At 34.9% G+C, this 13937-nt stretch overlaps 2 protein-coding genes across 2 annotated transcripts in view; one reads left to right on the top strand and one right to left on the bottom strand.

Moving 5' to 3' along the window:
- LOC149069970 (uncharacterized) overlaps positions 1-4683 on the top strand; it is a 21949-nt gene extending 17266 nt beyond the window's left edge. Inside the window, exons 14-15 of the mRNA XM_089250178.1 lie at positions 573-737; positions 4484-4683. Of these exons, the coding sequence (XP_089106304.1) occupies positions 573-737; positions 4484-4669 (351 nt within the window). The 3' untranslated portion in view covers positions 4670-4683. The remainder of the gene's footprint in view (positions 1-572; positions 738-4483) is intronic.
- Positions 4678-13937, bottom strand: part of Pgk (phosphoglycerate kinase) — a 23390-nt gene continuing 14130 nt past the window's right edge. The window contains exons 10-11 of the mRNA XM_089250179.1: positions 6900-6998; positions 4678-4915 (exon numbers count right to left, since the gene is read on the bottom strand). Of these exons, the coding sequence (XP_089106305.1) occupies positions 4875-4915; positions 6900-6998 (140 nt within the window). The 3' untranslated portion in view covers positions 4678-4874. The remainder of the gene's footprint in view (positions 4916-6899; positions 6999-13937) is intronic.

Below are 13937 nucleotides of genomic sequence, written 5' to 3'. Positions count from 1 at the left end.
TTTGAAAGAAAAGAAAGTGTATACTTTAAAAACTATGGAAGACAAATAGTAACAGTAATTATAACATAAAGCAAGCCTAACATTCATATCATAAATATGTTCTGGCATGTACCAATTCCTTAGGAAGGAAAAAAAGGAATATTTATATGAGGTGCATGTATAGTTAACCCTCTGACTGCTTATCCCGCGATTTCCATGGGGCAGCATGAAAGTAAAGAAAATTTCTCGTCCCATAATTTTTGCGGGTATATATGCAATTTCTCCATCTATTCAAAAGCGCATCCTACTTTTTCTGCGGTTAACCGCAGATTATGCATTTTCTACAATATTTCTTATGCATGAAATCTATATTTAAAAAAATCTTGGTTACAAAAATTTGCTACATATTTTAACTCTCAAATACATGTAGATTTGTGTATAGTAGTACTTTGTGCAGTACTTTTAGTACTAGTGTATCTACACTTAGTAGTGTATCTGTACCAAGAAATTTCGATAAATTCTTTCACATATAATCCATGATCATACAGAAAAAAAATATGTTTAAATATATTTTTTCTCCTGTCTATGAATAGGCAATGGTTCGTCCCGGACGATTGGATCATCTCATATATGTACCGCTACCAGATGCAGAAACTAGAAGAGAAATCTTTCAACTCAAATTCAAAATGATGCCAGTGTCTGAATGTATTGATGTGGAGTGGTTAGTTACAAGAACAGAGGGATATTCTGGAGCAGAAGTATGTTGTATTATTGAACTGCTTAACCCCTTCACTACCGATGAAATCTTACACGATCCATACTCCAGTGCCACCCCTTTTCAATCACAAAGACTAATAAATATGCCCATGGCAGTTAGCGCACAGACTCCCTAGAGCATATATATACGCTCGTGGCAGTTAAAGAGGGTTAAAATTAATATTTTGGAATGCATAGCCATTATTTAAAATATTCTATTGTTTTAAAAACTATGTTACAACAGATTTTATAAATGGTTTATACAAGTATTCATTGCACTTTATACTGTGTATATCTATGTTAATAATAGATAAACCCTTGTTTTTATCAAGAACTAACTGTTGCCCGCGGCTTCACTTAATCTGAAAATTTCCCCTTATCACAATGTAGGTGTTGAATTTTGAAAAATCCTTTCCTATTGTCTCTACATTTTAAAATAAAACTACTGATCAAATCTCATATTTGTAGCTTCAGTAATTTTGGCTCGGCGATGATGAATGAATCAATTTGTCAGGACATATTATTATATATATATATATATATATATACACAGTCAAAGTCCATTTTAACTAACACCATTATAGCAAAAATCTCGTTTTAACGAACACTTTTTTAATCCCCCAAATAAGTTTACATAGGCACAACACTAGGTAACCTGGAATTTTTTTATAACGAAATTTCGTTTCAACGAAGTGATTCCTCCGGTCTCTTGGCATTTGTTATAATGGGGATCTGTATAGGGTACATAGGTAGCAGGGCATACAACATTTTACTGTCAAACTGTTGATGCTAGAGCAGTGTTTCCCGAACTTATTCAGCCTATCGCTTCCTTTTCCAAAAACAAAATTTCTCATCGCCCTCCTGGAAATGACGTCAAAAATTTACATTAAAAAATTGAAAGATGCAGTGACAAATTTTTGATTTTTTTTGCATCAATATTTTTTCCTGCAACAAGGTAGTACGAAAAGGGTTAAAAATTCAAAAATAATTACAAATTACAGTAAAAAAATTACAATAAAGTTTCTAAAGATTACAGTAAACTTCATTACAAAACAAAAAAATTAAATTTGTGAATTATAAAATTATACAAGGATGATGTCTCTCCGCTATCCATACAGAGGTTTTTAACAGCTGGCTGATGTGAAGATATGTTTTGGAAAGAGAATTTTCTTTTGCTTGGAAGCTCTCTTTCTCTGATAACATTTAATACTGGAGTTAAAAGAATTGCTTTTTTTAATTTTTCATTCTCAATGCTCAAAATATACTAGTTTTGTAGATATTAGTCTCTGAATTTCACTGATAAACTTAGAACTGTTAAAATAAGCATTTATGGGCAGGAAAAGTTCAAAAACAGCATTTTCACAAAAAAGTTTCAGAATAGGAATTTATACATGGCATTTTGCCTGAACTTCTGGTCTCTAATCATCTCCTATCTCCTTATATAACTCCCTTTTTTTTCACTCTTTTCTTCAACAAGTATCTGTGAAACCGGTTTGTTTTCTTTTTCCAAAAGCTTGCTGTGTTATTTTTTTTCACCATCTGTACCTCCCACAATCCCCCCGGCTACTCCTATAGTTTAGCATTAGAACTACTTTCTTTTGGGTATTGTCTGTCCCTGTATTCAGAGTGTTTTAATATTTGGGTATAACAGTGCAATCTAATTGTATGCTACTTTTGTTGGTTTTCTGACCACCACCTTGTTCCTTTTTTGAAGACTTGTTGATTGTCTAGACCAGCGGTTCTCAACCTTTTTTTGCCCATGGCCCCCTTTCAACCATTTCGCATTCCTGTTGCCCCCTTGCGACCATGATTAATTTTCTACCCCCGTTTTGCCGTTAAAAAACAATTGTTCAAATATTGTTTGAAGTATAAATATAAGTTTGAATTTAATTTATGAAAATAACGAAAAAGCAAAATAAACATAATACAACAGAGTAAAAAAATATATGTAATACATTTTTTTCAATCAAATGTGAACATTGTGCTTGAAGACGGCATAATGTCATCAAGTTACTGTACGAAATGAAGTTTGAATTTACAAATTAGTTTTTCTTGGGTAAATTTGAATTTGGGTGAATCAAAATTTCAAGCTAATCAGAAATAATCAGATTTCAAATAAGAAAATTATGGGTATATTGATTATAATTTTGATACGGTGAAATTTACATTCATCATGAAAATCTGTCTCGTTGAATTACAAGCTATCTCCAAGTGGCTTTTTGGTTCATAATGTGGCCTCTGTCTCGCAAGGCGAACAAAGCCACGTGTGAGTTTGTTTTACACACTATTACATATAATGTACAGGGTGCATAGGTTACAAGACGTATGGTATTTTACATTTGAATATAATGAAGCATTGAAGATATTTCAGTGATTTTAGAGTCATTTAGGGACAGATTCCAAATCTGGCATTGTTCTTGCCGAATTGGCTCTAGTTTTGAGATAATGCATATTCCCAACAATGTGATTTGTATGCTGTTTGTGTTATTTCCATTGGAAATTTAATTTTCACCTTATTTCAAAAACTAGAGCCAATCTGACAAAACCAATGTCAGATTCAGAATCAGCGGCCTGAAATCGCTGAAATGTATTTGCAAATGATTTACTATTTATTTATAATGTGCAGTTTCAATGTGATTTGTACATTGCTTATGGTATTGCCATTGAAATTTTCACAATCTGACAAAACCAATGATAGATTTGGAATCAGCATTCCTGATGTACCCTAAAACCATTAAAATTTCCTGACAAGCATTAAAAAAAAAAAAAAATTGTTGAGCAGTTATTGGGAGTGGATTTTCCTTTGAATTTACTGCATTACAATTCCCACAATCAGCACTTTTAAAATAAAAAAAATTAAAATTAATTATCAATTTTCTGTCATTTTCATAACATCAAATCCATAAGAATTAGCTACTTGTGTTTGATTTACAATTTTGTTAAACTAGTATTATGAATGTCATATATCAACAATATAAAAAAGTTTATCCGTATTTTCAAATAAAATATATCTAATTTTAGTCACTGAAATAATTTCCGTTGTCATATGTTGTTTTCCATTCAGTTATTTTAATTGTTAGAGGCACTGGTGTATGCAATGGTGAGGGGAAAAGATTTCCCCTTGAGCAGAAATTTTAAAAAACGAAAGTAATAAACAAATAAATGAGAAAATTCTGCCTACGATTAATTAATGACCTTATGGTTAACATGAAATTTTGTTTCCTACATAATTTTTTATAATAAATATCGAGCAAAATAAGAGCTCATAAATGAGTTTGATACTATGAAAAACCCGAAAGAAATACCCACAGCACCATGACGAGATGCCTTTCGATAATCTCTTAAGTAATATTTTTCTCAGATCCACAGAATATTGTATCGAGGTTTCACTGTATTTAACATTTCAAAACATGGTGGGTTCTACAGGAAATTAATGGAAGATATTTCCATTCAAATCCAGAGAAAATCATTCTGCACGATTGTTTCTGAGCCTGAATTAAAATTATGTAATACATTAAAATAGAGTTGGTTTTTTTATTAGAGGCAGCGAAATGAAAATATTGGGGGACAGAAAGTTACACTGTATATACGGGGAGTGGTACATTGCATTATACATTAATTTATTGGGCAGTTCAAACAGCCTCTGTTCCTTCTTTCCCCCCCCCCCCCACCAAAATTCCAGCACCCATGCTTCTTGTAAATAACATTAGAATTATTTCTAATGCAATTTCCATTTCTATTATTCTAGATAACTGCTGTTTGCCATGAAGCTGCGTTACTTGCCTTATCTGAAAATTGGCCGAAAGTTACAGATGATCCTATTATTCAAAGGCAACACCTCATTTCAGCATTGGAACTGGTTCCACCAAGGATTGCAAAAGAGACTATTCAGTTTTATGAAGCTTTCAACTGTAGCATAAATTTTAAAAAATAAATTACAAATTTGTACAGCAACACAAGTTTTATTCTTTCAAACAGACATTTCCTCCAAAAAAATTTTCAACAATTCCTAGAATTTTTCTTCAAACATACATAAAGGAAAACGGGAACAAAAAAAAAAAAACATGAATTGCACGTTTTACAAAATGAATACTGAACACCATACATTTAAATGTGATCACCTGGAGAGTTCTCTATATTCATGCATTGGAAAGTGCAGCAACACCGGGAAGATTTTTTCCTGAAATATAACAAAAATTTAACTGGATAAACAAAAAGGTCAAAACTACATACAAATATGAAATATTTTGAGAATTGGAGATATATGTATCTTGCAGAAATATAACTGATCAATACAAGGGACTTGGCTAATTTTCACAATATACACAGAACAACCTTACTAATGCATAGCAAACCAAACATGCTAATAAATGAACAAATTAAATATTGACTCAGTTGTAGTTTTGATCCCTCCTCCTATTGCGAAATTATCTCTGCTCTAAAATTTTTTCATTATATAACTGCGTACAGTAGTATCTTGAAACAGGTTCCAGATGATTTGAGGTGCTGGAAAATTTTTTTAAATCATTTTCAAAACCTGTTTTTCGCAAAGAAAAAGATGTTTAATTTTCCCCATGATGAGAGCAATTCCAGTTAGGAGCCGCGTGGTTAGGGAACTAGTCTCTCACTGTGCAGGTCTGAGTTCGAATCCTGGTTCGGGAATGGATGTTTGCTAACAAATTCCCTGGATGGATCATGTTGATCCCTTGGGAATGTGTGGATCTCGCTATAATTACAAAAAAAGGTCTCGATCTCTAGACTGGTCTTCAGGTCAGAATTTTATAATGTGAAAAAAATTCATATCAAGTCCCCAGGCCTGGAGCTACTGTCAGTCGTCTTTATACAGAATTCATGGATTTTATACAGATTCCATAAGCAATTGTGCAATGAATTAAAGATAATGCAAGTAGGATTAGGTGCTCCCCATGCCTTCCCCCCAGCAGCAAGGCCCCCCCTAAGCTGAGATCTTTGGTGCGTTCTTAGAATATACCTTTAACTGCTCCCCTCCTAAAGTGAATTTTTATGTGGAAAAAAATTAGAATCATCTCGAGCCCTGTTAGTCCCACCCTTGTGGGGGGGGGGGGGGGCATGTTCCCCACTTAGAAAGTGGTTTTCGATTGCCTCCAGATAATCCAAGGTTGTCTCGGTGCTGTTCATCTTGGATTATCGAGACACTATATTTTGTTATATGCCATGTACAAAACATACGGTATGGGAAAAAATAAATGTCAACAAATCTGAACTGTGACTGGCCAAAAGTTTGGTTAATCGCAGCCAAAAAAGACAGCTACTTCGAATTCAAGTGAATGTGGTTGTTAATAAAAATTATATGTTTAAATTGCAAATTATCAATTTATTGCACTTGAAATTGATAAAAATATTTTTTTTAAAAGTTATTTTTGTCATCCTGTAAAAGTTCAGTAGCACATTTTCAACACATCACACATATATATATATTTTTTTATATTTGGAATATGTGATTAGCTAATTATATGGCTCATTACATAAACTTGCCGATACGTGATTTTTGATTAGAAATTCTTATTTGATGTTGAATAGTAAGGTTTGATCTGTTTATGTTTAACCCTTTGGCTATGGAAATGATGCTATTCTGTTTTTGCGAGAAAAAAATTCATTTTTTTTTAACAAATCATCAAAGTAATTGAGCAGACTATTATGCTCATCATCTATAGACGATGAAAGCAGCTAAAAGAATCAAAATAATGTTCGGAAATTCATGTTCTCTTATGAAAAGGGGGGAAAAACAGATCCAAGATATACTAATGGTAATTACAAAAATTTTAATTTCTGTGCAACATTTTTCTTCTTCCAAATAATTAGACAGAAAAACAATGGATGAAGCTTGAAGATTTCACAAATGTCCTAAACCCGGTAACTCGCTAATTTATCCTATAAAAAGCTAATAATTTAAAATCACAAAGTTTCGTCAATGAGAGGAAAAAGGACATTGTTTTTTACATTTTTTCTAAAAAGTTTATAAAAAAAAGAAACAATTTAAATCTATTTGCCCATCAAAAACAAAAGGTACATATTTTACAAAATTATATATTTTATATATGCCTAATAAAAGGCTTTATCCCTCAATGTTTTGACAACTAAAATGCAGATACAGAAAATATTCGGAAAATTAAATAATGACTCACCTTCAAGGAGCTCCAGACTGGCACCTCCACCAGTACTAACATGACTAATTTTATCCTCTGTTTTCCACAAGGCACAGCAGGTTGCTGTATCTCCACCACCTTGAGGAAAGAAATGTTATGTATATATTTTTTGAAATTAAAACAGGGTGGCAGTAGTGCATGCAGAAACAAGTTCTATACAGTTGACAAGCACAGGCATCATAATCTCTTATGCTTCTGTTTTGATTTGAGTGTTTGTTTTTTCCCTTTCTTTTTTGAATTTGAAGTTTTTTTTACTCAGTAGAGGTATCTATAACAGGGGTGGCCAACAGCTGGCCCACCACAAGGTGAAAGTACCATGAAAAAATTAAATTAGCGATCATTATTTGAACTATTGGATCCAACAGCAGATTTCTTGATTAACAAACTGCTTATTTCTGGTGACAAAACTAATTTAATAACTAATTAATTCAATTAATAATGGAGCGGCTTATACACAAAGTTACACCACTGATGAAGCCTGCGACATGGGGTATAGCTGACCATTATGTTGGCCCGTGAACAGAAAGAAGTTGGCCACCCGTGATCTATAACATACTGCACACGAGTAGGTGGAAACTTTTTTGTAACTACATTCCTATTTTTTCATTGGTATCACACATATTTTTATACATTATCTAGTAATAATGATTTCCAGACACTTAATCTAGTTGAATTACATAATCTAAAAACTAGATTATATTACATGCAAAAAATACAAATAAGAGCTTTTGAGAAAAAAGTTCCGATTTCAAAAAGGTAAGTGAATCAAAATTTTTAAATTAAAAATTATGATTTTTCAAAAATTATGTGTTTAAAAAACCTGACATTTTCTGTGAAAGAAAAAAAAAATTGAAAACCCATCAGGCAAGCAGTTGAGACAGTAAATATTTACTCTCAAGGAAACAAATTTTATTCACTATTATGCAGGTTTTTTTTTTTTATAACTACCAACCGAAGTTTTGCCTCACAAGTTCATTAAAATTCAAAATATTATTTTTAGATATCTGGGGGGAATATGCAATTCACCAAATAAAAATCTATAATAAATTCACAAAAGTAGCACATTAAAAACCGATTCTATTTATTCATTAATAACTTAAGGTCACTGTCTAGTCATACATCGTGATAGATTCGTATTGCAAGGATCCAGCTTCGGACATTGCTGGAGGCACAGTTGTAATTGGCTGAAGTTTTTTTTTTGTGGTTTTTCAATTTTAAAGCATGAATGAAAGCCAGTCTACCATTTTTAAAAAAGTCTCCAGCAGAGGAAGACCTTCAACATATTTCAAACACAGAAATTCATGTGTTTGCTACTTTCGCTTCCAATATGGCACCACTTCTCAAACACGAAAATTTCGTAACTATTACATCAAATATTTTAGGAGCATCACCTATGTACCATCATGTATCTTATATTACTGGAGGGAATATGATGTCAGCGGTCTCTGCCTTGGCAGTGCTGAGAATGGCGTCACCAACATAATTTGTCGGGAAATCAATTGACTCGGCGAAAACACACAATCCCTCATTATTTTCTAATAATGGGATTGTTTTCAAGTCATAAATAGGAGTTTAAAACAATAAACGAAAGAAATTTCAACATTAATGAAAGCAAATTCCAAAATTAATGAAAGAAAATTCTAGAAAAAGATAATTAAAAAAAATGAATGAAATAGATTATTTCATCAGTGAAAAGCGATAATTCAAAAATTATTGAAAGAGAATTCCAGAATTAATGAAAGATAATTTCAACATTGATGAAGTGATAATTTCAGAATAAATAAAAGCAATAATTCCAGCATTAATGAAATTAATGAGATAATTCCAAAATCAATGAAAGACAATTCCAGAATTAAGGAAAGAATTCTAAAATTAATGAAAGATAATTTCAGCATCTGTGAAAGTGATAATTCCAGAACTAATGAAAAATTATTATTAATTTCAGCATTAACAAAAAGAAATAATTTAATTTTTTTTTATCTTTAGATGAGTTCTCTATCATCCTTTTTTTAAAATCTTCAAAATTCAATATTTAGAGACTAAACAGTGCATATCTATGGGAAAATTGCGCCAGGCAGTTGACCCAGTCGCAGTGGTTCGATGCTCCCTCCAGTAATATAAGCTTGATGATCAATTCATTAGGAATTCCCCCAGAGGAATGTTTACAAAGTTCATATACAGTATTGTAGTACAGGCGTGATTTATTAGAATCACATGTTATAATTCAGATACTGTTATCACTTTTGCAGAGTATAGAACAGGCCAATATTATTGGTTTATGTTATTAATTTTTCCCATAGAAAGTTGGTTCACTTCAAAATATATAAAAAAAAGACAAAATTTATTTATCTGCTAGACTATGTAGGACAGTTTCTTAACCACCAGGCCAGGCTGTGCCACGAGTGATTGGCTGTTTCTTTTTTACCCCATTCATTTTCAGTTAGTTGTGTTTGACCAGGCCTTCCACTTACAAAAATAAATGAAACTGGGCCACTGGCTTGAGAACCATTGATGTAGAAGATCAGAAGGCTCCTTTATTGACGAAAATTTCTATGTTGAGGTTCACTACGTCGTAATCTGGCCATAATAGCTGCTATGATCCATGTGTAAAGTAAACCCCCGTCCCATTTATACAAATACAAATACAAATACAACGCCACAACAGGCAAAATGCCCAACGAGGTGGCTGATAAAAAGATGCCCATAAAAATATGGTTGTCATATGTTTCAAAAATACAGCAACCCAATTAAAAATGCAATTAACACAAATTACAAACAATATATACACATGATAAAATATTATACAATGCCCATAAAGAATACTTATGGTTGTCTTATTCTAAGAATGGATAGCTTCTCGATTTACCCCAACATGTTTATCGTATTTCTTTTTAAACGTGTCAATTGTGTTACAATTTACTACCTCCGGGGGTAAGCTATTCCATTTATTAACAACCCTATTGGAGAAAAATTCCCTGCGACACCATAACCTTGCATTGTCCCTCACCAATCGATACTGGTGTCCCCTTGTAAAAGCAGTCGATTGGCGGTGTACTAAAAGTTCATGGTCCATCCTATCCATCCCATTGAAAATTTTGAACACTTCGATCATATCTCCTCGACACCTGCGTTCATCCAGTGTAAACATATTCAAAAAATGAAGTCTCTCTTCATACCTCAAGCCCCGTGTGCCAATAAGGACACGCGTAGCTCTTCTCTGCACCCCTTCAACCAAGTCTATGTCCCTCTGTAGGTATGGTCTCCAAAACCTTACAGCATACTCCAGTCCAGGACGAACTAAGCCTCGAAAAAGCGGAAGAATGACTTTAGGAGAACGCGAAGAGACCTTTTTGAAAATGAGACCAAGCATTCTATTCGATTTTTTGACAACCGCTGAACAATGTTCAGAAAACTTAAGTCGCTCGTCAATGAGAATTCCCAAATCGGTGACTAGTTGCATCCGGGATAGTGACACCATTCAACTCGTAAGAGAACCGTGGGTTGTTCGAACCAAAATGAGCGACCATGCACTTATCTACGCTAAACGTCATGCTCCATTCATTTGCCCATGCTGCAATCTTGTTTAAGTTGGTCTGGAGCAACTCCCTATCGCTTTCATTTCCGATTACCCCCATTAGCTTCACATCATCTGCGAATTTGCTAGTAATTCCATCGATACCCTGATCGAGTTTGTCGATAAAAAGTGAAAAAAGTATGGGGCCAAGGACACTTCCCTGAGGAACTCCACTTGTGACGTCTGTCCAACCAGAGAATTCCCCGTTCACCATAACTCGTTGCGACCTATCTCTTAACCACGATTCTATCCAATTCAGCAAGTTGCCCCCTATTCCAATCTCGTGTAAACGCTTCAAGAGTTTGCCATGTTGGACCCGATCGAATGCCTTCTGGAAATCAAGGTAAACAACGTCGACATTTTTGCTCTTACCCAAAGCCTTAGTCACGTAATCATAGAAGCAAAGGAGGTTAGTTACACATGACTTCCCCTTCCTGAACCCATGCTGATTATCCGACAATACATTATTCTCGTCTATCCACTTCACAAACTGCCTTTTGATGATAATTTCCAAAATTTTCGAGAGGGAGCTCGTCAAACTCACTGGACGATAATTAGACACCACTTCTCTACTACCCTTCTTAAATATCGGAACAACGTTAGCCAGTTTCCAAACTCTCGGGACGATACCCTCAGCAACACTACTCCTGTATATCTGTGCGACTGGCCCCAACAATTCATTAGCACCTTCCCTGAGAACCCTGGGATAGATATCATCTGGTCCTGGTGCTTTGCTTGCACATACATTTCTTAGAAGATTTAGGACCTCCACGTCTTCAACTTGAATATCGTTGAGCGTTTTATTACCCCATGCAACACCCGTATATCGAATATCATTATCTCCATTAAAAACCGACGCGAAAAAGTCATTGAAAGCACTACACATGCCTACATTGTTCTCTACTTTTGAGCCTCCTATCGAGAGGGGGCCAACTGTCCCCTTACATCCATTATTGACGTATCGAAAAAATGATTTTGGGTCAGAGCCAATGTTATCTGCCAACCTAGATTCAACTTGCTTTTTACTATCCCTTATCGCTTTCTTCAACAGTCTTCTTTTATCAGTAAACAATGATAGGTCACCTCGTCCACTTTTATACTCTCTGAATGCTCTTTTCTTTTCAAGATAAAGGTTCCGCACGCTATCCGTGAACCATAGAGGGTGTGATGTACAAACACGCTTTTTTCGAACAAAGGGTATGACGTCGTGCAAAACAGAGGACAGCTTCGTACTAAATTCTTCCCATTGACTTACCACCCCTACTGATTCCAACCGGTCTTTGAAAACTTCCGCTAACCTTCTTCGCAAAACATCAAAGTTAGTTCTCCGAAAACAAGGAACCAGTCTCTTGTTATCAACCTTACCCGAGGAAAAGTTACAGTGAAATCTGACGATACGATGATCACTGGAAGAAAACTCTTCCCCCACCGAAACATGTTCAACTAGATCCTCAGAACTAGTAAGAACTAAATCCAAAATAGCAGTACCCCTAGTGGCTTCTGATACATGCTGATACAAAAAATTTTCGAGCACCAACTTAAGAAAGTCTCTTTCATACTGATTTCCAGATGAAAGGTTCTCCCAATCAATACCCGGGTAATTGAAATCCCCTAGTATGAGAACCCTCTTTCGCTTACACCTGTAGGAAATTTCATCATGCATTTTGGCGATATAGTTTTGATCCCTATTCGGTGGATTGTAACAAACCCCAACAATAAGCTTATGACGTCTTTTGTTCTCAAGTTCAACCCATATGGTTTCAATATCACTTCTCTGCACGTTACACTCTCTAGCCTTCAAACATGATTTCACGTATATCAACACTCCACCCCCTTTCCTATCAGATCTATTTCTCAAAAAATTATCGTATCCGGAGATGTGTAAGAAAGATTCATCCCCATCGTTTGCCCAAGATTCTGTAATGGCTATAAGATCCAAGTCCTCCACAACTATCATAGTTTCTAAAAAATCTTTCTTATTACCCAAGCTCCTGGCATTTATTAACACACATTTTAATTTGCCCGGTGGTTTGTTGTCAATCGAGAAGCCATCCAAGTCAGAGGTGGGTAATTCCCCGTCAGTACTGTTGTGATTATCATTAACTAACCCGCATTCCCGACTACGTGGTCTGGGAGTAAAAAACCTGACCTAAGACTATCGTAAACCTCCCAGACCCCTCTCTTATTTAGATGGATCCCATCCGAACGAAGCCACCTATCGGTAAATGCGGGAAGCTCCAAGAACGTGACCCCAAGTGAGGAGCAAATGTCCTTCAGGCCTATATTGAATTGGTGGATCCTACTCCTATATCCCCTACTACCCCTTGGCAGCACTGGAATCACTGCCACATCTGAACCCCCCTCCCTAGCGGATAATAGTAAATCCCGGTATTCTGACAGAGACTCACTAATATTCGCTCCTACCTGATTTGTTCCCACCCACAGAATCACCCGCAAGGGCAACTTTCGGCGATGAAAAACGTCTCGAACGTTGCCAATCTTCCCCCCAGGAAGACAACAGCGCTCGAAACCCCGAAAATCCCTACACACTCGGTTCCCAAGTTCCCTAACCATAGAATCGCCGATGATTAAACCCCTATCACTATCCCCCTCTACCTCATCCACGACCACCCATTCGCCCTCTAAAATGTCGTTGTTCGTGGAGATTGCTTCTTCATCAACAGGTGGCTCGACGACCAGAGGGTCCGTTATAACCGGGCCCTCTAGCACCCTAACTTTTCCACTTCATAGTCAAAGAAACTGACCAGAAACATTCAGTTTCTTGGCCAGAAGACTTTAATGAAGGAATCTATGGAATATACTGTGTATGTTATAAAAAGTATTGTAATTTATAATATACATTAGACAGTTCAATTCTAACTCATAATTTCTGAATTAAAAAAAAAAAGGTTTGTACTTAAGGGAGAGGGACAATTGTTTCAGAACATTTCAAGACTCGTTATATTGGAAAGGAAAAAATTTATACAGATTCCATACAACCTGCTCAACCAACAGGACAAATGATCATTATACTTGCAGCTAGGATTTTTTTCAGATAGTTATCAAAATCAGTTATTGTTATCATAAACCCCTAGTCCCAATGAGCGGCATGCACTGTATTTGATAACTTGCATACATATTATACAGCACTTATCAGGCGTTAATTTTTTTACACTTAAGATATTTCACGCAATGTCACATCATTCTTCACAGAATCAAACATCTTTTGTTCACAACAAACAGTTTTTATACACAACATCTAAAGTATATAATATAGAACTGCACATTTAGGCATAAATGCACAAGAGCAGTGAATTCTCTCTATACTCAATACAATTCAATTTCTTAAAAATATATACTTTGGTTATTCATACTGAGGCTATCTTTCTAATTATCTATAAAATATTGGCATTCAATATTATTTATTCTATAATTAATAGGGA

This window comes from Pholcus phalangioides, unplaced genomic scaffold (genome assembly GCF_987345545.1).
Source record: "Pholcus phalangioides strain wild (caught in Gottingen) unplaced genomic scaffold, Ppha-v1.0 ptg000022l_1, whole genome shotgun sequence".
In the NCBI taxonomy this organism is placed as follows: Eukaryota; Metazoa; Arthropoda; class Arachnida; order Araneae; family Pholcidae; genus Pholcus; species Pholcus phalangioides.
The sequence above is the reverse complement of the archived record's forward strand: the minus strand, read 5'-3'. Positions and strand labels throughout refer to the sequence as shown.